This window comes from Peromyscus leucopus, chromosome 4 (assembly GCF_004664715.2).
Source record: "Peromyscus leucopus breed LL Stock chromosome 4, UCI_PerLeu_2.1, whole genome shotgun sequence".
Classification (NCBI taxonomy): domain Eukaryota; kingdom Metazoa; phylum Chordata; class Mammalia; order Rodentia; family Cricetidae; genus Peromyscus; species Peromyscus leucopus.
In genome coordinates this window covers 105,802,036-105,829,019 of record NC_051066.1, presented here as the reverse complement: position 1 = coordinate 105,829,019, position 26,984 = coordinate 105,802,036, and the positions used below count along the sequence as shown (strand labels likewise).

Sequence of the window (26,984 nt, the reverse complement as noted above, 5' to 3'; positions counted from 1 at the left end):
AACCAGTAAGCAGCATCCTCCATGGCCTCTGCATCAGCTCCTGCCTCTAAGCTCCCATTTGGTTTAATTTCCTGCTTTGGCTTCCTTCAGTGGACTATGATTCAGGATATATAAGCCAAAAAATTCCTTTCCTCCCCAAGTTGCTTTTGGTTATGTTTCATCACTGTAGTGGGTAGCTGTTCCAGCTTTGCCCTGGAAGTACTACCCCCATTGAGGCTTTCGGTAACTGTCATGCCTACGAGGCGGGGCTGAGAGAGGAGCCCTTAAGACCTGAGATCCAGATGTGCCAGCTGTCTTGGTTCCCGGATCCTGGACACTGGAGGTAGACCGAGCAGAGTTCTCCAGAGAACACTGCTGGACTGCACTACACCTTTCCTGGACCCTGTAATCTATCCCTTTACTTGTAAGTTACCCCACAAAATAAACCTCCCTGTTAACTATGTGGAGTTGTCTTAATACTTCTGCCAATACATTGCAGCAATAGTAGCCCCAACTAAAACAAGACATAATTTTCTTTAGGCTAGTAAACATTCAATTCATTACTTTGACTTGGGGGGCAAGAGGGGATCAGGCCTGGAGAGATGGCTCAGCAGTCAAGAGCATCTGCTGCCCTTGCAGAGGACCTGGTTAGAGTCCCAGAATCCACACCAGGTGGCTTACAACCACCTGTAACTCCAGCTCCTGGAAATCTGATGCCCTCTTTTGGCATCCACAGGTACTGCACACATATGGCACACATACATACATTCAGGCACACACATGCGCATTAAAACAAAAAGACCAATCCCTGCTCACTAACAACCAACTCTGATAATGGGAGCACCTGCTGGCTGCTCCTTTGTGGCCCCATTTTATTTAACTTACCTCACCTTGATGCTGAAAGGGGACAAGGAAGTGAAAAGTAACAGCTGGCATTTATGGATGGTTATGGGGTTGTAACCACTGTACATATCTTGATTTCAGGCTTGTAAGAGCTCTATAAGTGCCATTTTGTTGTTGCTGACTTACAGAAAAGACAATCAAAGCAGAGAGATCCTAAGTAGCTTGCCAAAGGCACACAGCTAGCGAGGGGCAGAAACAGACAGCCAGTATATGGGAGTCCTTCCTTGCTGTCAGTTGCTGTATTACGTGCTGAATTATATATAATCCCACAAAGGATAGGCTTGATTGAACCTCAAATCAAACCCCAACCTATCCACATGGCACCACGTGTCTTTCTCCCTGGCAATGCAGAAGAAAGGAGAGAGTCTATTATGTGACATTTTCGTAGAGGCACAGAACAATTTTAACTATGCCAAGGAGTCCCATGGGTGTTTTATTTAAATGGTGATCGGTACAGTGCAGTTGTCTGATATTCCCTCCCACTCCCTTTCCTCAGATGTGGAAATAACACTGCTCTGTGCACCCTCCACCAACATAGAAATGCTTCACCAAGGAAGCTGAAACTTTTTGAAGGGAGTTGGGTGTTCAGAAAGTTCCTTTTTTAAAATGCCACTATTACAAGAAACTTGTAAAGATGAGTCAGAGAGGCAGAAGCTATAATGGAAAATTAATTGTTTTGTCAGAGATGGAATCCAGCTAAAGCCCCAGCTTTAGACTGACAATAGCCTTCCTCCAAGGAATCCTGAGTTGAAACAGAGCAGCCGTTCAAGGTCAGTCAAGAACAGGGATCCAGCAGTTCCCATTGCCTGGAATAAGCGTCTTGAGTGTGTCACAGATTGCGAGAGTGGGAGAGGGGCCCACCATAGGGTGTGTTTGCATGGTGCACTGTGGTTGCTCTGTGAGCATGTGTGCATATGTACACTCATGCAATCATGCTTATGAGTTTGTATGTGACAGAGTCCTGGAAAGGGTCTCTACACTGATCATGCTTGTGTGTATCTGCTCATATGGGTGTATACATGTGTGAGAACTTATTTGTCACAAATCTTATTTGTCACAAGGTTCTGGGCACCTGTGGATCCCTGGGGTATATTTTAGAACCTCAATAAGGAGAAATAGCCTTGATGCTTAGTGAGAAATTGACAAGTATGAGATGCCTAGGATGACAGAAACAGTTTCGGGACTATTCCTACTGCCAATGGCATAGGAGAAGAAAAAGACGTGCCGGCTAAACCAACCTAAAACCTTTACCTTAAGTGGGAGATGGGATGTGTCTCAGTGGGAAGAGTGCTTGAGCTTGGATTCCAGCACCACATAAGAACCTGGGCATGATTATCCATAATAGCCAGAAGCTGGAAACAACCTAGATGCCCCTCAACTAAAGAATGGATTAAGAAAATGTGGTACATATACACAATACAGTACTACTCAGCAGAAAAAAAAACAATGATATCATGAAATTTGCAGACAAATGGATGGAACTAGAAAATACCATCCTGAGTGACACAGACTCAGAAGGACAAACACAGCATGTACTCACTCATAAATGGATACTAGATGTAAAGCAAAGGATAACCAGACTACAACTCACAGCTCCAGAGAAGCTAGGAAACAAGGAGGACCCAAAGAGGGAAGCATGAATTATCCAGGAAAGGAAATAGATGAGCTCTCCATGAGTAAACTGAGGATGAGGGTTGGGCAATGGAGGGTATGGGATAGGGGATGACAAGGAGGACCCAAGGAGGGAAGCATGGATCATCCTGGGAAAGGGAAATAGATGGGCTCTCCATGAGTAAACTGAGGATGAGGGGTGGGCAATGGAGGGTATGGGATAGGGGATGACAAGGAGGACCCAAGGAGGGAAGCATGGAGCATCATGGGAGAGGGAAATAGATGAGCTCTCCATGAGTAAAGTGGGGATGAGGGGTGGGCAATGGGGGGTATGGGATAGGGGATGAGAACACAAGGGAACAGGATGGTTGAGCTGTAACAGGGGTAGAGTGGGAGAGCAATGAAAGAGATACCATGATAGGAGACATCATAGGGACAGAAAGAAACCAGGTGCTAGGGAAGTTCCCAAGAATCCCCAAGGATGACCCCAGCTTAGACTACTAGCAACAGTGGAGAGGGTGCCTGAACTGGCTTACCCCAATGATCAGATCGGTGAGTACCCTAACTGTCATCATAGAGCCTTTCTCCAGTAACTGATAAAAACAGATGCAGAGATCCATAGCCAAATACCAGGCCAAGCTCCAGGAGTCCAATCGAAGAGGGATTCTATGAGCAAGGGCATCAAGACAGGGAAACCTACAGAGACAACCAAACCAAACTAGTGGGAACTCATGAAATTTAGATCAAGAACTGTGGGGCCTGCATGGGACTGGACTAGGCCCTCTGTATAGCGAGACAGTTGTGTAGCTTGATCTGCTTAAGGGGTTCCTTGGCAGTAGGATCAGAATCCATCCCTGGTACATGAGCTGGCTTTTTGGAGCCTACTACCTATGATGGGACACCTCACACAGCCTTGAGGCAGGGGGAGGGGCTTGGACCTGCCTCTACTAAATGTACCTCCCCATGGGAGGCCTTACCTTCTTGTAGGAGGGAATTGGGGGTGTTGGGAGGGGAGGCTAGAGGGGTGGATGGAGGGAAGAGGGGAATCTTTGATTGGTATGTAAAATGAATAAAAAAATTTTTAATAAAAAAAGAATTCAGGCATGATCATGCCTGTATCAGTGCCATAGGGCAGAGACAAGGATTCCTGGGGGTTACTGGCCAGCTGGTCTAGCTGAAACAATGATCTAGTCTCAAAAACAATGGAAAGAGACAGAGGAGAACACCCAAAGTCAACCTCTGGCTTTATGTGTGCACACACAAGCAAGTATACATGCACATACACCCCAGTGCACATATATACTACATACACACATGCACAAAATTTTAAAGAAAAAAATTAAAACAACCTTTAAGTATTTTTATACTGAAGTAGATTAGCTGCTGATAACTAACATGCAGCTTCTAAGTCAGCAAAAACATTGTAGAGTTATTCATACTCATCAATATGCCTTTTTATATGTACTACCTTCCACATTCAGTGTTGCCATGATGCTCATTTCATAGGGAAGGCAACTGGAGTTCAGGGAAGGATAACTTGCCCAAAGCCACACAGGCAGGAAGAGTGGTACCCAGAAGAAGATCCAGGTCTATCTTCAGAGCCTGGGCTTTTCCACCCCTCCAAGTTGCATTACTTCAGCTGCACTAGCCTCCCTCTGGAGAAGTGATCTGCTGGCCTGCATCAGACATAGGAGACAATGGGAAGAAAGGAAGAAACTAGGTTTTGGATTCAGCTTGCCATCAATTATGTGGCCTTAGGACACTAGAGGGGCCTGCGTATTGCTGTGACAAAATGAGACTTTGGATTTTGACCCAATAGGATTCTCCTGATCTGGTTGTGTGGACCACATAGGCAGGAAGGTCCTTGTGGGTGGCCTTCCTACCACCCAAGGAGTAGTGAGTTGGGAAGACTATCTCAGGTGGTTACAGAAGAGTAAATTCAAGACTTGTCCACCTATCCTGGACACATGCTGTAATTACATTTCAGATACTTGACATTTGCCCTTTTCAAATCTGGTCAAAAGCATTCCACACCACTGTTCAGTGAAGTCTAGACCTGGCACCATTGCCACCACTTGCCTATTGTTAAACCAGTGGCAGAAGTCAAGAGCATGCTCTAAGATCTGTGGTCATAAATATGAATGATGTTTCTAAGTCTAGGACCCAGATAAGTGCTCAGTAAACAGTGTGTCCATTCTTCTGGCATGTGCTGATCACAGTCTTGTTCAGGGCTTGCTCCCCAATAGCATTGTGGATAGATGAAAGAAAGGGACTTGGTGTACAGACCAAGCAGGCTTTGCCTTAAGTGTGGTTCTACCCAAGCCCAAGGTATCCTTCGGGAAGCTCTGTGCCCCCAGCCCAGAGTTTCATTTTCTTCATCTGTGAAAGAAACTTCCCATAAAGAACATTTGTCCCTGTTCACTATACCTGACACACAGTGACTCTCAGTGAGTCACAGAATCCATGCATGGGCCACTTGGGGACTAGTTGCCTCTGTAAGGTACTTAGATGCTAAAAGTTAGATAAATCTCGAGTTTCTGAGCTGTGTGACGTCAGGCAAACCACTGCTTTCCAAGTTCAGTTTCTTGCTCTGAGAGATGAAGGTAAAAACAGCATCCACTTTGCTGTGAGGGTGAGATGATACAGTACACAGAGATCTCTTAGCAGAGTGGTAGGCTCCAAGTAGAAGAAAAGTAACTATAAAGCAGGGGCCAGAATGCTATGTTGCTAGCTGAGAGGCGTTATGGCCATCAGGAATGGGACTCTCCCCAGTTCCTGTTCCCGGCACCTGGTGAATTCTTGGGCAGAAGATGCACACTGCTCTATGTTTTTATTACTACTTTAGAGCCCATCTTCTAGGAAATGACATGTTTATAAGTTCTGGCCAGGAGCACATACATGCCATGTCTAGCTTGGTGTCTGAGTGATTAGGTCCTCAAGGCTTAGAGTGAGTCGTTGCCAGAATTGGGAGCTTCCTGCCAGCTCTTGGCCTGGTGAGAGGATGTTTCTCTCTGAGAATGCCTGGCAGCTTTTCCTGCATCCTCGGCAATGGCCCTGAGCATCCTGGGGCTATAGTGAGCTTTGAAAGATAGAGATCATGCCTTACCATCTAGTTATTTACAACTAGGTTCTTCATTGCCATCCTATATACAGAGCTAAGCTTTTGTTTAGATACTGTGGGCTCTGCCCTGGCCATCCCAATCTTACTTCAATAGTCAAGATATCTATTTTGGTTGGTTTTAATGTCAACTTACCACAAATTAGAATCACCTGAGTAGAGCGCCTCACCTGAAGAAGTGATTGCCTTGACTCATGTGGGAAGACCCGCCCATACTGTGGGAAGCATCTTCTGGTAGCGGCCCACGTAAAAAGTGCATGGCAGAAAGGAGGCCATCTTGCTGTTTGCACGCTTGGCCTTCTCTCCTTTCACTGGATTTATTTGTGCTGTGACTGATAATGATTATTTCTTTGCAGATATTAGAACCATTGTTTCTTGACTTTCATCATAGACTAAGGGCCAGCAGCTTTCCAGGAGCCTTCAGGGCTTATTTGAGAAAGGCTCCCTCTGTATACAGGAAAGATGTAACCCATGATTTTGTCAAGTCCATCTTTGTTTCAGATTCCAAGTCTCTATATGAATGGATGTGAGCCAAAGAACATAGTGTGTGAGAAGACCCGGGAGGAAGCAAGAGTCTTCAACGAAGGGTAAGAACCCCTGGCTCCTTCGAACAAACCAATGTCAGCTCAGGATTTGTTTCTTTTTCTGAACTCTGTGATGATAAAGCCATCCTGCTGTGAAGAGATTTTGTGTGTGTGTGTGTGTGTGTGTGTGTGTGTGTGTGTGTGTGTACACATACAAAGTTTACCATTGTAATGAGTTACATATTTAGCTCATTAGTGTTGCATGTTTAGTTCATCATAATGTTCTACAACCATCATCTATTTTAGTCAACTTTTTCATCATTCCAGAGACTTGAGCAATGACCCCGTAGGTTCCCCTTCCCCATATGAATGAGTTAGTTCTACCCTACCGCTGTCTTGCTAATGTGCCTGTCTGGACTCACAGGGCTGTCGCTGTGTGGCATTGCTTTCTGGGTTTGCCTCACTGTATTGCTAAGACTCATCTTTCCAGAGCATATATCAGGACTCCACTCCTTCTCAGAGCCCAATGCTATTGCATTCTGTGTGTAGACTGTTTTGTCTTACTCATTCACCAGCTGGGTTGATTTTTTTTTAAAAGTCAGCGTGAGTTTATCCTTTTAAATCCCTAGTTCCAATCTTTTGGAGGTTATTCCTAGAAGTAGAATTGCTGGGTCATGTGATAATTTTATGTTTATATTTTGAGTAACTGCCAACATTTTTTTAAACCACAATAATTATACAATTTTTTTTACATAATAATTATACCAGTTTTCCATTTCTCTTCTTCCTCAAGCTTGGTTCTTTGAGGTGTTTTAGGAAACGCTATTTGTTTCTGTGGTGAGCTCCTATCTATTTATCACAACCCAGGTATTACCCGGGCAGAGAATCCTTCCTGAGCATGCATGAAGAGAGACATCTCTGCCACTTCTGCCTCTTGAGTTTCTTATCTTTTGCAGCTGTTTCATATTCTCTGCCTTCATATTTCTTTCACAGGATGATGAGCCCGATAAGGACGGGAATCATGTTGAATTTGAATTTGAATAACTAATATCAAAACACTGAGAAATGCTTCTTGTTCAAGGGCTGAGTAAGTTGTTTCTGGATCTCTGGGTTCTTTGTTGACAGGAAGAACCATTTTCAATCCTTGGCAGCTTCCCAAGTCTGTTTTGAAGACTGTCTGTTTCTAACCTGGGCTCAGGGTCCCTGCACAGCCTCTTCTCTCCCCATGTTTCATCTCCCTCTCTGCTCAAGCCACTTAACTTGATGGAATTCTTTTGGTCACTAACTCAGCAAATGTTTATTAATCACCTACTGGGTATTCTGCAGGTCACTACATTTGCCTTCACAGAGTTTACATTCGCTGAGGGGAAGCTAGCAACTATCATAGAAACTAACAGTCACCACACACGTGAGGGGAAATGCTGCGAAGATGGACCTAGTTGGATGAGGGACAGTGATCTGCATGAGGTAGCAGGGTTGCTCCACTAGAGAGCAACACTCTACATAAGTAATAGAAAGAATCTGAAGGGAAAGTGGCCCTGTTACAACCCAGGAGACTTGAAGCTGTCCAGGGATGGACACTTCATTCTACCTAAGTCCTAAGTGATCTCTCTGCCTCCAATCAAAACACCTTTCCAGTGTGGCTGGTAGACAGGGATGCACCATGAACTCTATTTTATTCCTTATTTTCATTGTGTATATTCATCATACACACTACTGTATTGCACAAGGACATTTTCATCTAAGTCTGCATTGCGCATTGAGGACACTCCTCCATACACTTTGCCCTCCTTTTTCACACCCACACCTTGCATTAGTCCTTTTGTTTCTCTAGACAATTTAGCTTCTATTTTCATGTTACATATGAATTTATGCACATATATAAAAATCCAGGAACCACAAGTGAGAGAAAACACATGATATTTGTCTTTCTGAGAAGGGCTTAATGCACATAATATAATTGTCCCTAGTTGCTTCCCATTCCTGAAAACATAATTTCATTATTCTTCATGACTGAAAAATTCCATTGTGCATGTTATACCATTGTCCTTATCCACTCCTTTGTTGTTGGACACATAGGTTGATTCCACACTTTAGCCTTTGTGAACAGTGTTGTGGTAAACGTTAATGTGCAAGTGTCTCTGTTGTGTTAACTTGGGAGGCCCTTGGGCAAAGAGGAGTGGTACAGCTGGGTCATGTGGAAAATTATTTAGTTTTTTGAGGAAGCTCCATACAGACTGCTATAGTGACTGGGCTAGTCTACGTTCTGATGAGCAGAGTATAGGGGTTCATTCCTTTTTTTCCCTTCACATTCCTCACCAACATTTGTTGTTACTTATTTTCTTAAAGACTAGGTTGTGACAGAATATCAATATAACCTTGATTTGCCTTTCTCTGGTGACTAGTGAGGTTTTAGGCTCAAATTTTAGTCTAAACTACAATTTTCATATTTAGTGAGTATTTATATGTTATCCTTTGCTGAGTCTGTTAATTTCATTAGCCTAGTAAATTGAGTTGTTTTCTTATTTAGTTCCACGAGTTCCTTGTATGTTCTAGATATTAATCCTCTGTCAGATGTATAGCTGTCAAAATTTTTCCCATTCTGTAAGCTATCTCTTCACCAACTAACCTTTCCTTTGCTGTGCAAAAGCTTTCTGATTTCATGAGGTCTCATTGTCAATTATCAGTATTATTTCCTGATCAATCAACTGCAGTCCTATTCAGGAATTCTTGCCTATGTCTATATCATGGAGAATTTTTTGTTTTTGATGTCTTTTGTCAACTTGACACAAGTATTTTGCTCTAGGAAGAAGGACCCTCTATTGAGAAAATGCCCCCATCAGATTGGCCTATAGTCAAGCCTGTGGGGGAGTTTTCTTGATTAACAATTGATGTAGGAGGGTCCAGCACACTGTGAATGGTACCATCCCAGTGGTTAAAGGCAATTGCTGTTCTTGCAGAGAACCTGAGTTTAATTTGAGTTTCAAGGGAACCAACTCCTCTGACATCCACAGGCACCAGGTATGAAGGCAATACACACACACACACACACACACAACCATGCAGACAAAACATTCATACATGTAAAATAAAAGTAAATATATCTATTTTAAAAATGTTATACCATTTAAAGAGAAAGGAAGGGAGAAAAAGAGGGAGGGAGGAAGCAAGGAAGGAAGGATGAAAGAAGGAGATAGAGGAAAAAAAGAAAGAAAGAAAGAAAGGAAGGAAAAAGCAAGCAAGCAAATAAACAAGGTAAAAGCGAGTCTGAAAAGTAAACTGGTAAGCAGCATTCCTCCATGGTTCATTTCAGTTTGGGTCTCAGGTTCCTACTAGAGTCCCTGCCCTGGCTTCCCTTCATGATGGACTGTAACTTGTAATATGTAATAAACCCTTTTCTTCCCAAGTTTGTTTTGACCAGTGTTTTATCACAACAATAGAAAGCAAACTAAGATAGAAATTGGTACCAGAGAATGGTATGTTCTAAAGAACCTGATCATATTGGTTTTTGGTGGAATGTGGAAGACTTTGGAACTTTGGTCTAGAAAACTAGTCTAACACAGTAAGCAGAGTAGGAGCCTGGAAGACTGTAGTTCTGAGAATAATATAACTGGAGAGGCTAAGCTCAAGAGGTTTCATAAGGAAAGAGCACCTGGGCCAGGGTCTATTCATATGATGCTTTGGCAAAAAAAAAAAAAAAAAAAGCTAGCTGCCTTCTGCCCATGTCCTAAGAACTTGCCTGAGGCTAAATGAAAAGCAATGAACTGATTTCTTTGGTAGAGGAAATTTCTTTGTGTCTTTGTTTCTTTCTTTCTTTTTAAATTTTCAAAACAGGGTTTCTCTGTGTAGCCCTGACTGTCCTGGAACTTTGTTCTGTAGACTGGGCTGACCCAAACTCAGAGATCCACCAGACTCCGTCTCCTGACTGCTGGGATTAAACCTCCCAGCTGGTAGAGGAAATGTCAAGACTATATGATGTTAAATCTGTGATGTGGTCATTATTGATAACCCTCATGCAAGCCTACAATGAAAAAAAAGTGGGTCACAAAGAAATGCAAAATGCACAGTTTGGAGACACAAAGGACACTAAGAAGCTTAATGTCATGCATAGCCAAGGCTTATGCTAAAGAGACCTGTAGTTATTAAGAAGATTAGCACCACTAAGCAGGAAGATCTCTGAGTTCAAGGCCAGCCTGATCTACAGAGCAAGTTCCAGGACAGCTAGGGATACAGAGAAACTGTCTAAAAGCTGCCACTACTACAGTTCGAAGTAGTGCATCCAAGCTGGTAGCTTAACTTGGTAGTGCATCTGTGTGGTGCTGGTTTTAGAAGCATAACGGATCTAAGAGTGAAGGTGTCTTAGGCTCTTCCTCCATGGTTTGAGAGAGCTGTTGAGGCCAGGCAGTGGCAGGGGAGTCCCTGCGGGAAGGGCCTGAGCGGGGAAAAAGGCTGTGAGAAGTGTTGTTTTTTAAAAATGACAGGAAGGTGTCACACCATACAACAGGACCTACCTGGGCAGTTTATTGAGGGGACAGGAGAGAAGAGGCAGAGAAGGGGCAGAGACCGGGCCCTGGGAGTGAGAGCAAAGGAAGAGAAAGAGAGAGAGAGACGGGAGGTGTACAAGGCCCACCTTTTATAAGGAAATGTGGTGAATGTGCACAGGGGCTTAGTGGTTATAGCTGAGGTGTATCCTGTCAGGACCCTAAAGGCAGGCCAGTACAGATGCCTAAATGCTAACAAGAAGCTGTGAAAGCAAAGCCTGGGTTTCAGTAGAGACCCCAAGATGTTGGAGACGCCAGAGCCATAGACATCCGCCAAGGAGATCTCCATACAGGGAGTAGAGTCACCCCAAGAGAGACATGTATGTTGCAGACAGTGAACTCGACGGCCAGAGCTATCTAAGCTCTTTCATGGTAATGGATATTCCATGTCGTTAGATGTTGGAAATATGTGATTTATGTTTTTACTTTACCGGGGGTTACAATTTAAGAGATTATGTTGTGTCTCAGAAAAGACTCTGAACTTTGTCACCTGTAAACAGTGTTGGGACTGTAAAAGACTATGGGGACTTTTGAAGTTAGACTAAATGCATTTTAATGGCCATGAACTTCTGGGGGCAAATAGTAGAATATGGCGGTCTGAACGGGAAATGTCCTTCACAGGCTTGGGTATTTATAAACTTGGTCCTCGGTTGGTGTTGCTATTTGGGAGGTTTAGGAGGTGTGATCTCACTGGAAGAAGTTAATCATGGAGTGTGGGCTTTGAGATTATGTAGTCTCACCATATCTCCAATTGTTCCCACCACCTTGCTTTGGGTCTGTATTCACAGGCGGGACCTCTCAGCTTCTGGCTCCCGCTGCATTCCTGCTGATTTGCTCCCATGCCTCCTTGCCGTGATGGATTCATCTCTGGGAACCATGAGCCTGAATAAAGTCTTTCTCCTCTAAGTTGCCTTGGTCATAGTATTTTATCACAGCAACAGGAAAGGAACAAAGACATTTCCTTACGTTTTCTTCTATAAGTGTCAGAGTTTCAGGTCTTATACTTAGGTCTTGGTCCATTTGAAGTTGATTTTTGTGCAGGGTAAGAGGGAAGACTTTCATCCTTCTATGTATGGTTATCCAGTTTTCCCATCACCATCTGCTCAAACTGTTGCCTTTTCTCTGGTGTATGTTTTTTTTTTCATCTTTATCAAGGACTAGGTGGCTGTAGCTACATGGATTTGTATCTGCATTGTGTTTCACAGATTGATGTGTTGGTTTTTGTGCCGGTACCATGCACATAATGAAAATCAGGGGTGGTGATACACCAAGCAATACTCTGTTCACTTAGGATTGCTTTGACTCTCTTACAGGGATTCTAATGTATTTTGTGTTTCTGTGAAGAATGATGTTGGGATTCTGATACTGCTTTTGGTAAGACAGCTATTTTCACAGTATCAATTCGTCCAATCAGTGATCATGGGAAGTCTTTTCATCTTCTAGTGTCTTTTTCTATTTTTTTCCCTCCGGTGTTTTAAAGTCTTCATTATTTTTCATGTCTTTGGATAGGTTTACTCCAAGGTAGTTTGTATGCTTGCTTGCCGTCTCCCAGCCTGTTTCTTAGTCTGCGAGCAGGAGGTGAGGGGCACAGCTGATCACAGGACGGGTGAGAGTTGAGAGGGGTTGGCACCAAAGGAGAAGGAAGAGCTGCCCTTCCTTCTCTTTACTTTTCTGTTTTCTAACATGATCTTCCTGAGACCTTTCTAACAGCGCGACTTCTTGAGGGTGGATTGTTTCAAGTATTTCCTTCCCTTTATTCTTTGTTTCTTGTCCACTTCAAGATCTGAAGTAGAGCTCATCCTTCACTGAGGACAGGCAGGCAAGGGGCATGAGAGAACTTGGGAATTAGTCCTGACCGCTAGATAAAGCTGGTGCTATCTTCCTGCTTTCAGAGGATGACTCGGGCATTTGTGCATTGAAACGAAGTACCTGTCAGTCGTGATGGATGGAGTCAGCCCACAGGGCAGTCCAGTGAGCTCGGTTTCCTGTTCCCCTGTGATGGTGCTCAGAGACCAGCATTAGGACCCTAAGTGGGAGGGGGCGTGTGTCCCAGGCCCAGCAAACTTTGTGTTGAGGTTCTCCAGGGATAAGGAGAGTCTGGTTTTAGCCTTCTCCTGCACACATGTGCAATAATTGTGTTTGCATGTGTGCACGTGTATGCATGTGTATGCACGTGCGTACATACGTGCGTGCATGCGTGCGTGCGTGCGTGCGTGTGTGTGTGTGTGTGTGTGTGTGTGTGTGTGTGTGTGCGTGCGCATGTGTTTAGAGGACGTTGCAGATAGAGGAAAACTAAATGCCTGAAATATTTGCTTTTGAGGCTAAAATAGCCTCAGGTGAAGGCTATTCAGCGCCGAGCATCTCTTTATGATACTCCCACTTCTCTCTCTTCTAGTGTCTGCTGACTTCCGGCTATGGGAGTGATGCTGCCCCATCTCTTCTAGCATTCTTGATCTATTCCAAGGTCACTGCCAAGAGCTTCTGTAGGTAGAGGTTAGGAGGAGGGAGGGGAATTAAAGAGAATAGGAGTGAATGGCAGGGAGAGTGAGACCCTGAGGGGGAGGAAACGGTTCATCCTCAGGTTGTGAGGTCCTTGGGTAACAGAGACTAGAGACGTGAGGAGCTCCAGGCTGACTTGGTAACAAGCCCGAGACACAGCTACCGGATGCCATGCAAGTGCCTGGAAGTTCCTGCCTGCCAGAGCCATCGCTTCACTCACCTTGGGAGAGGAATCCTGCAGAAGGAGAGCTTAGGGTGGAGATGAGAAGGGGCAGAGGGCCTGGAGTCAAGGCCAGAGGGACAGGGGCATCTGGGACCTGCAAGGCTGTCACTCCACCTCACTCCAGCTGCTTAATCACGCAAGGCTGCCTTGTGACAACCACGTCACTGCATTGCTTCTCTGAGGATACAGGGGAAAAGGTGACAATGTCTGTGATGTACGAGGTACTCACCAAATGGCCCCTTCTGTCGTCTGAGCTGTACGAGAGCACATAATGACCCAGCAGCCGGAAGAGGATGATGCCCCAGAGAAGTGCGATGTGCGGCTGGTGCATCAGAGCATGATTAGCTGATCACTGCCACCACGGGGACAGCTGTAAGGAAGTCCTGGCCACGTGCCAGCTATGGCAAATGTTCTTGGCATGTCCTCCTTTCCCTATGGCAAGAACCCAACGGGGCTCTTTTCCCCATTCTACAGATGAGCAAATTGAGGCTGAATCCACTAACTTGGCTTAGGACTCTGCAGAGGTGAAACCCACACTTTCAATGTTGCTAACTATAGCTCTTGTCTGCCCTGTTCAGGCAAACCGACTGAGTCTCAGAGATGGACATTCTAGAGCCAAGTCCTAGGGGTGGGCAGGTGTGCTGTAGGTGGTTAGGGCCAGATCCGTCTGGGTCTGGATGATAGGTCTTGGTGACCGACATGCTATGTTCTGTGGCCAGGTTCTCGGCTCTCTAGCCTATGTTGCTGCACCTGGCCAGGACATGAGAACTGAAGCTGCATCTCTGTTCCCTCCCTGGTGCAACCCAGGCATTCGTGACATGTACGGCCCGGCCAGCCCCTGGCAGTCTCCCAACCAAGGCGAACAACTGCTGCTGACTGAAGAGACAAGCATGTTTTCTTCCAAACTCAGAGACGCCCATGTTCTGGGAGTTTCTTTTTCACAGCTGTGCCGAACCTTCAGGCTGCTCATGGCATGGCGGCGGAGGGTTCACATGAGGCAGCTGGGCTCCCACCCAGAGCCACACAAAGGCGCATCATAGCCAGGATTCTGAGGGGGATTTCATGATACTCACTCCATGTCACTGCCAGAGATAACTCAAAACTGAATGGCAGTCCTTGGTTGTGAGGAAGGGCGGTGCCTGGCAGCAACTCAGGCAGGTGCCCAAGTCAACTGGCACCTGAAGACAAATGTCCACTCACGCACATCCCAGTGTGTGTGTGACCCAACCAGCATGGGGCTGAAGTCCCTTTTCCATAACCCAGAACTCTGCTTCGGCACCCCAGGACATCCCTCGGTCCCTACATTTTGAGACAGCCTTCGTTCCTTGTCCCCGTATTCGTCCTCTGACTCTGTATCCTTCTTTATCTCCTGGTCTTTGAGAGCCTCTGTGGCTGGGGGTCTTTCTCTTTTCTTCCTGCTTTGTCTGTGTCCTTCCGTGTGTGTGTCTCAGACTCTGCCTCTCTGTTCCCATTCTCTGTCCGCTGACTTTCTCTTTGCCTTTCTATTTTACTCTCCGCGTCTCTTCCTGTCTCTTTCTGCCTCTTCCCACCTTTGTCCCTGCCTTCCTGTGGCACTCTCCTGGAAATGCTGAAAGTGGCCGAATTTCAAGTGACAAACGGCACTCTGCGCGGAGAATCCACCCCCAGACTGCGCGAGTGCATCCTCCCCCACATCACATCACATCTCCAAGAGTGGAGCGCTATTGTGTCTCACTCAGGCCCAGGGAGTTGAGTGGAAGGGCCCGGGGGTCTGAGCTCTGACTGCTCTGCCACCTCCCCATTGGCTCCCAGCAGCCTGTGCTCTGCCAGCCAGCGCTGAGAGGGCTGAGCGACAGGGGGAGACTCTCATCCATAAAAGGGGGGAAAGGCTTCAGGACTGCCATTCGAAGGGGGCTCTGGTAAGCCCTCACAGCTTCCTCTCTGGCACTTCTCTGAGCTAGAGTCAGGGTGCCTCCTGAATCTTGGATCGGCCACCCTACCACCTGACCAGCCAGAAGCCCACCAGGGACAAAGCAGAGGACAGGTAAGATCTTCAGGGAGCTCAGGCATTCTGGCTTGACGCATCTGCTCCTGATGCTGGGCTGAGGGACGACGGTGGGAGCTTGGGAAGGGGGAAATCAGGTTTGGTTCTGATTACTCAGCACAGGAGTCATAGTTTCAAGGCTAGTTTACAAAAGCCAGGTCGGTGAGTCCAAAGGACTGCCTGCCCTCTAGACCCCATGCCTTGTACAGTCCTGGCTTACACAGGTGCCAGCTATACCTTGGCTCTGCCACACAGCAGTCCCCATCGTAGTTTCCAGAGTCTGGGGAGAAGGACCAGCCTGGGTGGAAGATCAAGGTTCCACTAATTAGCCTGATTTTAAAGGTCAACATCCTCACTGGACTTAGAGAACAAGGGCTGGGAGTATTAATGAGGTTCAGGACTCAGCTTTTGCCAAGCATAGATCGGCACCACCACCGCATAAAACAAGCGCCGTCTTTTTTTATTCTTTCTAATTCATGTTAATCGCCGACGAGGTGCTAATTGGTTATGATTTTACTCAGAGTGGAGTCGGGGGCTGTTTGGCTGAAAGGGAATGAAGAAACAAAGCGGAAGCGTGGCTGGATACCCAGGCTGAGCCGGACTTCTGTCAATTTTACTTTGAAAAGACTTGTTGCTTTCATGTAAATTACAGCCACGCTACTGCTGGAAGCGGCTAAGTCAGGCTGCAGGAAGCTCACTTGTGGAAAGCTGTGGGCTCTCTTACAGCAATATCCACTTCCAAAGGATGTATTATGGAACCCTAAAGTTTGACATCAGCAAAAAGCTGGTGAGCTTTGGAGAAGGTGGCTGTAGATCACTCCATGGTTGAGCTGTAAATTCTGTGACTTGTTACTTTTCCCTGGGTATTTTTTTTTTTTCTGAGAACCTCTCAAGATTTACAAGTACCCCTTAATAAAGCCTCCAAGCTCTTTAGGTTATTGGATCTGGTTTCAAGCACCCTCCCACAGACCGCAAGCTCTCATTATCACCCTTCCGCCAAGGGTTGGTGAAATGTACACCATTCATCTTTCTGATCTGACAGGCATGGCTGTCAAGATCTGTTGCAAAACCTTTCAGAATGTCAGTCCTCCTCTGTTCTTTCTCATGGGGGCTCTACTCCCACGCACTGCTCACCTGCCTTCCCTGTTTCCCCCACCAGTGCCCCGTCGCACCCCACTTTCTCTCTTGTTCGGTTTTTGCAGGTCATCCATCTCGAGGCTTTGAGATCTGCGTGGGGGAAGCTCTTGAAGCAGCCACAGCGGGGTGAGTTATGGTGACGGTGCGTGTGTGTGTGTGTGTGTGTGTGTGTGTGTGTGTGTGTGTGTGTGAATTTACTGACACAATCCTGAGCCCATCGCTTTGTCCTCACTGTGCTTAAGCGTGCTGGGTGGCAGGTGACTCTCCTTGTCTCCAGGAGTAGCTGGCAGCTGGGTGTCACAGTGGTTCCATAGAAGCTGTGTGGTAGACTCCACTGTTTCAATGCAGCAGACTGCTCAAGTGGTTGGCTCTGGGTTGTTTGAGAAAGCACATGGAAGGTTGTGATAACTCATGGGATTCGCTGACCATTACTTCCAGAATTTTCCATGTATTACCTAAGAGTGTGTGGCCACACCTGAGCTTATGCTGAGTTCAAACCCATATCTATCCTTCATTTGCTGTGTAATTTCGCAACAATTGCTTTCCCTTTCTGGGTCTTAATTTCCTCACCAATATAATGAAGCTAATAACAACACCCTTTCCCTCCTATTTTTGGGAGGCTTCCATAGGAGGCTGTGTGCACCTGGCATTTGGTAGGCTTTCAGTGAATGGTCAACTCTCCACTGATTCAAAATGGCAGGCCTCAAAGTGAAGCCTTCCTTCCTCTTATATGACGTCTTCAGTCGCCCCATTCCATGCTGCTGTGTGCTCTTCCAGGGAAATATGACTAAAAATCAAATATTTCTGGGGCCAGTGTTTCCCTCCCCATCGCTACAGATGGCTTCATTGCGTTATCTGCCCTCTCCCTGACAATGAAATCCCTCCCTGACGTCTCATCCCAGCTCCAGGTGTCCTGGCAGGACTTTTCTATTCATCAGATCTCTCTCTCATTTTTGGAGCGGTCAGTGGTTGCTGGTTTGTTTTTCACGCATGTCTGAGAAAGTGCAGCCAGCAGCTGGTTTCTCTCACCACTTTGCTCATCCCAGCTCCTAAGTGACCGGCAGATCTTAGTGGGTCTGACGTGGTGCTAAAACAACTGAGTCAGAGCTGACCACAGGAGGAAGAGACAACATCAGCCTGAACTATGTCCCCAGGTCCTTTACAACTCAGCCTGGATCCTACTCCTTAAAACAACTTAACTGAGTCAGAGCTGACCACAGCAGGAAGAGACAACATCAGACTGAACTATGTCCCCAGGTCCTTTACAACTCAGCCTGGATCCTACTCCTTACCCCCACCGGAGCTCTGAGGCAGGTGACATGCTCAGGAGTTTTCTCCTCACCCTATCCCGTTTGCCTCGCTGGTCGGAATGTTTGGCCACTAGCTGCAGACTCCTCACTAGACGTAATGTGTCCACGGTGGCTTCCACTGCCTTTGTTCCCAGTCTTACTCCTGCAAAATTCAATTTAACCCGATAAGGGTTTCCTGAGCTGTTCCTCTGTAGCTCAAGGGGCAGCTTCAGGGAGAAGCAGAAGAGAACATCAGGTTCTGCCTCCTTTTCTTTGCTTCTTCTCAGCCCTTCCCCTCTCTTTCCCATTCACCTCTTTCCCCAGCATCTACACTGTCACCCCACCCACCCGTGTCCCTTTTCTCTGACTCTTCATCTCTCTCCCTGACCTCTTATTTTCCTGTTTTCTTTCTCCTTATCCTATAAATTATACCAAATGACAATAAGGGAGGAGATTCCATTACAAATCTGACAGCTGAGAAACATCCCTTTAAAACTGCAGCTAATGATATCACTGAGACCATGACCTTTGTGGCCTGGACTGCAGGACCCATATTTCTATCTGTCCAGTGCAGAAAATGTGATTACCTTTGGGTAAGGCCTGGTCCTGTGTCCATGCTTTGGTACTTGCTGAGCAAAATGTTGGCTCATTTTCTGCTCAGGACCAAAGCCATTCTGCAAACTGATCTCCCACCCTCTATCAGTGAGCATAGCTCAATAAGAGCACGCTCGAGTTTCAGATCCTTCTTTTGACAGCCCCTTGGGAACCCACAAAAACAAACTTGCTATTTCCAGTGGGATGAAAAGCCCTAAAATGGTTTCATCTTCAGAAGTGTGTGAAAGTCTTGGGGATAGCCCACAGGACATGCCATGTGCCCTTACATCTCTGTGAAAGTCTGGAGATAGTCCATAGGACATGCCATGTACCCTTACACCTCTGTGAAAGTCTGGGGATAGCCCACAGAACATGCCATGTGCCCTTACACTTCTGGACAGCTTGTGCAGTCAGTGGGTTAATGCTATGCCTAGTTCCCATCTCTCTAAGTCCCTGTATTCCCATCTAGAAAGGGGGCTGATAGTGCCCAGATCACTGGTGCAGGGAATTCATATAAAAGATATAAAGCGTTTGGCCTCCATTCCAGCCTTGCCACCAGGGGTTGATGCTGTCAGTCCACAGTTTTCCCCAGGAGCCTGAACCTATACTGATAGCCTGCCCTGAGGGGCCACCTGGAGGCATCTGGCCCAGAGCAATGGCACAGGTCTTTGATAGATTCCAGGGTGGTTGTCACTGGAGTGTCACAGAAACACTGACATGTGTCAAGGTGGGTGTGAGAGCTGGAGCTCTCCTGACTCATTGTGTGACCTTAAGCAAGTGACTTCACTCTTACCTTTTCCCATTTCCTCTTCCTCCAAATAGGAATAATTATATGCATACATTGCTCCCAGAGATAATTGTGATGTTAAATCATGCCATTATTATTCCTCCCTGGCTTTTCAAATAGAAATGCTGGCTGCCCCTGGAGCCCTGGCTGACTACAGTAGAAATATCTCTAATCTGGGGAGAGGGCAAAAAATCAAATCAAAACAAAACCAACTCTTTCAAGGAACTCTGGATCAAGAAGTAAAAGAGTTCCTACTGTGTCCACAGCGCCCATGGAGAGAGGGTGCTGGGGGCCCGTGGTTTTACCTCTCAAAGAATATTATAGTCTCAGGTGAGTGGTGACTTTTAATAGAGTCTGCTACCCGCAATGGCTCTGAATTTGTGGGGTGCAGGATGCAACCTACCTCTATTGCAATCTGCAGTAAACCCATCTGGTCTTCTGCCAAGAGATGGCTTCATTATTATTAGATAATATGTCCACATGGCCGGAGACTCGGGAAACTTAGCTGAAGCCTATCAGATTCGCATAAATCAACGAGGCAGGACCAGCATATTTCCTTGGCGAAGGGTCAGACAGTAAACACCCTTGGCTTTGTGGGCCACTGAGTCTGTGTTTCAGCAGTTAATAATGCTTTTGTGGTTGGAAATCAAGCTTTTTTTTCCCTAGAAAATTCCCAGTTTTAAAATGTCTGTTTATTCACTCAACAAACTAAACTGGTATGGAGCTCCTGGTCTCATTTGAGCCCTGGATGAAGCTCTGGGAACCATTCATCTATCATTCATCCATTCATCTGTTCAGCTACCTACCCATCCATCCATGCATCCATCCATCCATCCACCCACCCCCCCCCCAGGGATCAAGCAAGCCTCTCTGGTCCTCATGATATTTCAAACAAATGCAAACTATAGCTAGGTCCATGAGGCTGGCACGAACTGGCCTCGGCCCCTTCTTGGCATTTAGTACTCCAGTTTCCCTTTTATGTATTTTTCCCAACTGTGGCCTCCCTGTCATGGTCAAGCACACCACACACACTGATACTGCAGGGACTTTGCATTTACAAAATCCCCTCTTGTGTCAGACTCAGATAGGCAGATGTAATTATGTGCTGGGGCTAGCATGGGTAGCTGCAGATCCTCCAAGGGATGGTGTCCAGACAGACTTCCTGGAGGTGATTCCTGAGGCTGAATTCTAAAGAATGAGTGAGAGTTAGTCAGGTCAAAGGTAATAGGAATGGGTGACAGGTGTTCCAGGCAAAGGGAACTCTGTATGCAAGGGCTGGAAATAGCATGCACGGGCCCTTGGTTATGGAGTTGGGGAAAATATCCATTTCAGCTGGAGCACAGACAGGCATGCAGTGTGCACTTTGCAAAAGTAAGCTCTCTGCATTGGGAAGGTTGCTGGGTATGGGCTGAAGGGTCAGACCTCTGGGAGGCCTTACAGAGCCTGAGAGTCTGGAACAGAGCTGGGTCTGATGGGAGTATATCCAGAAAGTCCTCTGGCTGCCATGGAGGCTGTGTCTAAGGGGATACCAGTTTCGTAGAGAGAGGTCGAAATCGGGTCTGTTTTAGAGCTCAGCGCTGTGAGAAGTCTCCCAACAGGTGTTAGAGACTGACAGAGGCTCACCAGTGGTTTAGTTTGCTCAAAGATTATAACAGGCCAGCTGTTATAATACAACACACACACACACACACACACACACCAAAAACAAAAACAAAACCACAAACCATTTATTTTGTCTGTTTGTAAATGGAACACTCTCTTGCCCAGACCTCTGATTTTTCTCATCTGATAGAGCAGGGGAGAAACCCAAGAGACGCAGAGACACACGTGCATATAGTTCTCTGAGTTTTCTACTCTGAGCTTCCCTGTGCCAGCAGTAGTTGATTCCAGTCTCAGAAGAAGCACATGGACCTGCATCCCGGCCTACAGTTGCATATAACTCCAGACAAATTACCAAGTTCCTGAGCACCAGTTTTCGCATCTCTAAAGTGGGCCAGTCACGCTCACCTCTGAGAAGGTGGGTAGAACTAAGCTCAGGGTAGAGTCAATGTTCTGCGAATTGTTGCGGGGACTCATGGAAGACTTAGCCGTTGGTGACTCAAACCTCTTCTAGAAACTGCAATCATTAGGTGGAGAGAATCAACAGAGTGGGCCCGGCACCTAAACTTCACTCACTGCTCAGAGCAGAATGTGGGCAGCTCCCTGCAATAGAGGTGCCCCCGCAGGGCCGTGGGGCAGTAGAGCTCAGTGATGGCAACTGACGTAATGGCTAGGAAGGCTCTGTTTGGGGAGCCTACTGTGTGCTTTGAGAGAGGAGACCTGTTCTGGGGTGTGTTCTGGGCTTTGGGCTCACGGGGGGAATCTTTGAAAGCCCAGAACATCAGAAGAGGAGGAGCAGTTTGCAGGAGGGAAGGCAGACAGTGTCTTGTCTTGGAGACAGTAGGTCAGGATGTCTAGGTGGGGAAGAGGAAACCCCTAGCTGGCCGGCTAGGAGTCTCTGGGGCCTCACAGTTCCACTTGCAAGAACTACATGGTGATTTGACTTATACAGCGTGGACTGACTGATGAGGCCAGAGTGACGCTTCCGTGGTGAAGAGTGAACACTGCTTTTGCAAAGGACCCAAGTTTGGTTCCCAGCACCTACACCAGGCTCACAACGGCCTGTCACTTCAGCTCTGGTGGATCCTGGCCTCCACAGGCACCTGAAATAGATATCTCCTCACCCGACATAGACATATAATTAAAAATAAAATAAGAATCTTTTGAGAGTTGACTGTGAAAGGGACAACTTTAATCTTTTACCTTAATTGAAATATAATTACACAGTCGTCCTCTTCCTTTCTCTCTCCAGTCTTTCTCATGCCCCTTCCTTCCGGCCCCTCCCATGTTCCCCCTCCCAAAAGGGACAACTTTTAACAGACTTCCTTATAAACCATCGGTTCATCTGTCAAGCTCTTACTAAGGGCCTACTATGTGCTGGTGGAGTTTTAAATGCTAGGATGATAAGAAGTTAAGACAGCTAATGTTCTAGTTGGGGAAATGGTGAAGGCAGATACCTCAGCCAGTGTGAGCCTGTCTGGCCCTGTGACATTTATTTAATGCAGAAAGACAGTCTTGTGGAAACCTGAGATCAGAGTTCTTCAGACAGAGGAAGAGAAAGTAGAGGGGTCCTGAGGCAGGAGCATGCCTAGCCTGTCTGAGGCCCACAAGCATGTACTATGGAGAGGGCAAGAGATTGTCTCTTTGTTCAGTGTGTGTGTGTGTGTGTGTGTGTGTGTGTGTGTGTGTGTGTGTGTGCCTGGAGGGGCAGAGTGCTTGCACAGATAGTTAGGGGGTGCACTATTGTGATGGAGGAGGTACAAGTTCCTGGCAGGTGAGACCTAATCAGGAAGGAAGTGGGAAGAGGAGAGGAAAGGTTCTCCAGGAAGAGGAACAGCATGGGCAAGGCCAAGAGGTGAGAAAGCAGATCCCAGACCTGACAGCTGAGGTTAGGGATGGGACCAGACAGACAGCGCCTGACCGTGAGGCACAGGGTGAGGCTCTGCTCCACTTAGTGGGCGCCATCTCAGAATTTATATGCCGAGAAAGGTATTTCGTGCTCCAATCTGAGAAGCTGAGGAGGGAGGCCAGTGCAGAGAGGGGGTGAAGGTGGAGCTCTGGTCAGAGTGAGGAGCAATGCGGAAGTGAAAGAGGGGCACCCCAGAGAACTTGCAAAGAATAGAAAGAATGGGAGTGTAAGTCAGTAGTACAATGCTTGTCTACCACGTGTGAGGCCCTTGGTTCTGTCTCCAGCTCCAGAGAGGGAGGAAGAGAGAGGTAGAGAGACACCCACAGATACAGAGAGAGAGAGAGAGAGAGAGAGAGAGACAGACAGACAGACAGACAGACAGACAGACAGACACAGAGAGACAGAGACAGAGAGAGAGCACTCCAGCCTGGGAACTCAGAACCTAGCGGCATACCTTCATGCTGGTGACAGTGGAAATGTGACTTGCAGTTGGACAGACCTCATCAAGCCCTGCTTCCTAGCTTCCTAGCTGTGTGGAGCCATTTTCCTGTGCCTCGGCTTCTCCACTTGTCAAGTCAAAACCACAGCACGGCCTGCCATGCAGAGCTGCTGCTATGTGGATTGTGAACAGAGAAAAGATCCCACCCAGTATGCCGAGATCACTCAGCACTCAGCCCGTCCTTACTCCTCGGCCTTGACTCCCACTTTACCTCCCCAGCTTCTGTGTCCTTGACTACAGGACTGGAAGGAGAATGCCTGCCTATGCTGCTCTTACCCCAGATGTGAGTCAGAGATATGGCCTTGTCAGCTCAGGACATACTTCACCATCTTGTCCTTCCCCCTCCCTCTCCAGCAGAAGAGTGAGCCAGAATGGCGTGGTCTGCGCTGATGCTGGCAGCGTGTCTCCTCGTGGTGGTGCCCTCTAACGATGCAGCGGACTGCCTGGCCCTGTGCTCCCTGTGTGCGGTGAGGACTCAGGATGGGCCCCATCCCATCAACCCGCTGGTAGGTCTCAGCAAGGCTTCTCCATGCCACTCTATTCATAGGTGGAGCCCAGAGCAGGGAGGTCGTATATCAGGGCAGCTGAGTCTGCTGCACCTACTACATCAGGGCATGGCTTTTCCTGCCCTCTGGACAGCCGGGAACCAGGGTCTGCTATTGTCTAGTTCCCATTGAGGTCTAGACTTCATCACCATGGCTCTCCCAAGCCTGCACACAGACCGTGTTTCCAGGCAGCCAAGTGCCTGGCAACGGGTGTAGATATGGGGTGCTTGGTGTACTGTCTGCAGCACTGGGTAGACATCCCAAGGCTTCTTTCTCTGGCTGGTAGGCACGTCCAAATTCAGGCTCCTGGCCAAATCCCTCACCATCAACCCTGTCAGGATACGTTTGGTGGGCTTGGAGCCTCAGCCCTTCTCCTGGGCCTGGCCTGTTGATGTTGCTTTGGGTCCTGCTTCCCACATGCCTCACCGGGCACTGCAAAAAGACTGCAGTAGTGCCGGCTGAACTGTGGTGGACAACACTCGGGCTTTGATTCTGACTCTTTCTAGCTCCCTTGCTCGGAAACGGCTCTCCGAGTCTTACTTTCCTCATCTGCAAAATGAGAGCGATTCCCTGAGATCATGGTGCTAAGTGTTTAATATCTCAGTCTAGTCTACATCCATGGAGCTGTACACAGTGTGTCCTGCTCACCCCCAGGCAAGCAATGTGGCTAAGTGTGGGGACTCCAGCCTCAGACCTTCAGAATTCAAGTTCTGGCATTGCTCACTACCGTCAATACTGTTAGAGTCAAGGTGGTTGGGTGCTCCCTGCCGCACTATGAAGCAGATCCCATGGTCCCCCCAACACACACCCTCAGGTGTGCTGAACCCTCGCGTTCCCCATGCACATTCTTCCTGCTGTTCTGAACCTCTGTCTCTAAAGTGTTAGCAGTGCCCCCCACTCCTGGTAGAGCAACTATACCCTTTGGAAGAGTGAAAGCACATGGAGGGCAATAGGAAGATCTTGGGCATTTCCACCTGTGTCTCTGTGCCTTTGGGATAAGTCTGATTTCTCATCTCTCACATGACGAGAAAGTCGTTTGGTGACGTGACTACCAATCTTTCAGATTTGCTCCCTGGAGTGCGAGGACCTGATGCCACCATCAGAGGAGTGGGAGAGATGCCTGCGCCTTTTGTCTTTTCTCGCCCCGTCTGCCTCTGGGCTCCGTGGCAAGGATGATGTGGAGAACGAGGTTGCTTTGGAGGAAGGCTACAGTGCACTGTCCAAGCTCTTGGAGCCCCTCCTGAAGGAGCTGGAGAAAAGCCGATTGCTCACCAGCATCTCGGAGGAAAACCTCAGGGGTCTCTCTAGCAGGTTCAGGGATGGAAAAGAAGCTGAGCTGGTGGGTGCTGAGCGGATGATCGATGGAGCCACGCAGGCTGACACACTCCATTTCAACGAGGAGGACTTGAGGAAACCGGCCAAACGCTACGGCGGCTTTTTGCGCAAATACCCCAAGAGGAGCTCAGAGATGGCTGGGGACGAGGACGGGGGCCAGGATGGGGACCCGGTAGGGCATGAGGACCTATACAAACGCTATGGGGGCTTCCTGCGGCGCATTCGCCCCAAGCTGAAGTGGGACAACCAGAAGCGCTATGGCGGCTTCCTTCGGCGTCAGTTCAAGGTGATGACTCGGTCCCAGGAGAACCCCGATACCTACTCTGAAGATCTAGATGCTTGATGCGTAACACTTCCCCGCCATGGAGTTGGGTCAGTTTCCCCTGCCCTCTTCCTATACTAGAGCTCACTTTTCCCTCCTCGTGCGCCGTGTCCCACCCCTTACGCCATTCAGCACTCACATGAAAAGGTCCCAGCCCAGCATAGCCCTGCTCTGCCAATAGGCCCCCGTGTCCGGCTCAAACCCTTAGACCTCTAAACTACCACTACCAGTGGTAGTTTTTTGACATCAGCCCAACCACCCTGTCCCTGTGACATCCCCCACCCCAGAATCCAGAGAGACTTGTTCTTTGTACCTGTAGATCTGTGATCCCAAATTTCATTGATCACGTGCTCCTCTCAGAAGAAGGATGAGCACTCCCTAATAGTATGCATGCGTGAGACATACAGAGTGGAGCCTTAAAGTGAGATATTTGCAAATAGCTATCGTAACTGTATTCTCAGCATCGGGGGCTCTTTTTTATGTGCCCTGCTCTGGAGGCCACAGGCTAAATGAAAAGCCTTTCCGGGGGCAGGGATTATGACCCTAGAAAGACCAGGCCTCTAGCATGATAAATGCTCAGTCTGAGCATCCAGAGTTCTCATGGTCTCAAATGTGTCTCTGGAAAAGCCCAGCTCCTAAGCCCTGGGTTAGGGTAGTGCCTTTCCTAAAGGAGTGAAAGCCCCTTGCTCATGATGAAAAGCCATGAGCTTCTAAAGGCTGAAACGACAAGAGGGAGTAAAACAAACCAATTTGTTCTGTACAACAAACCCAGAATTTGGGCCAGTTCCCACAGCCCTCATTAAAAATGATCAGTATCACACTTCTACCCCATGAGAAACGGAATCAGAGTGGAGCTGAGGAGGCTAAGCACAGCTGTGTTCTTCAGTAGTTGAGTTGGCTGCAGGAGCCTGAGCCATTTGCCTGAGCCATTTGGCCCAGCGTATGCCCTGGCACTGGGGAAGGGGATCCAGAAGCTGCAGCTGAAGGAGAGATTGTCCCACCTCAACACTACAGTGAGCCTTATTCTCCATGTCTCCAAACAAAAGCAGAGAGCGGGAAACAATTGAGTGTTCACGATAAACTGGATTCCCTTGATTCAGATAACCCAGAACCAGAGGCAAGGTCCTCTCTGGTTTCAAATCTCCCCATCTCCAGGCAGATATTTATATCGATCGGTTAGGGAGATGAGGCTGGATGGGAGAGGAAACAGACTGGATTTGCATATTTGCATAAGATGTCTTGAGTGGTCCCTCTCCACGCATAGGCCACAGCCTGGAGAGCTCTTCATGTGTTCTGAAATCTGTAGATTGTTTTAGGATGACTTTGTGTGCTGCTTAAAAATCACATTTATCCAACTTACTTGAAATGTGTGAGTCCTTAATAGGCCTGTATAATTCCCTGCTTCTCTGCTGTAATAAATAAAATTATGCTGATGACTTGGTGTGTTTGCATGAATAATAGTCTCCAGAGAAAGTGTACTGCATTATACATGCATATCTGATACATATATACCCACAAAAGCACACACATGTATGGCTGTATTAGAG

At 47.3% G+C, this 26,984-nt stretch overlaps 2 protein-coding genes across 3 annotated transcripts in view; one reads left to right on the top strand and one right to left on the bottom strand.

Moving 5' to 3' along the window:
* The window catches only part of LOC114699474 (serine/threonine-protein kinase Sgk3-like), a 65,601-nt gene extending 44,297 nt beyond the window's left edge, over window positions 1-21,304 (bottom strand). The window contains 4 exon segments of the mRNA XM_028878537.2: window positions 13,396-13,410; window positions 13,564-13,720; window positions 17,901-18,074; window positions 21,236-21,304. Coding sequence (XP_028734370.1) covers window positions 13,396-13,410; window positions 13,564-13,720; window positions 17,901-18,074; window positions 21,236-21,304 — 415 coding nt within the window.
* Window positions 15,107-26,848, top strand: Pdyn (prodynorphin). 2 transcript variants are annotated; one of them, XM_037205216.1, is made up of 4 exons: window positions 15,107-15,421; window positions 16,624-16,684; window positions 23,593-23,741; window positions 24,844-26,848. In XM_037205216.1, exons 3-4 carry the CDS (start codon window positions 23,607-23,609, stop codon window positions 25,456-25,458), a joined length of 750 nt encoding a protein of 249 aa, XP_037061111.1. In that variant the 5' UTR covers window positions 15,107-15,421; window positions 16,624-16,684; window positions 23,593-23,606; the 3' UTR covers window positions 25,459-26,848. The 2 variants fall into 2 exon arrangements, with proteins under 2 accessions (XP_037061111.1, XP_028734379.1); XM_028878546.2 differs by having other exon boundaries at window positions 23,590-23,741.
* The last annotated feature ends 136 nt before the right edge of the window (window positions 26,849-26,984 follow it).

What these genes read in the sequence shown, in the direction of transcription:
- Pdyn (XM_037205216.1), top strand. Translation starts at nt 23,607, where the DNA reads ATGGCGTGGTCTGCGCTGATGCTGGCAGCGTGTCTCCTCGTGGTGGTG. An exon ending in CCCATCCCATCAACCCGCTG is followed by an intron (nt 23,742 to 24,843) that starts GTAGGTCTCAGC and finishes CCAATCTTTCAG; the next exon opens with ATTTGCTCCCTGGAGTGCGA.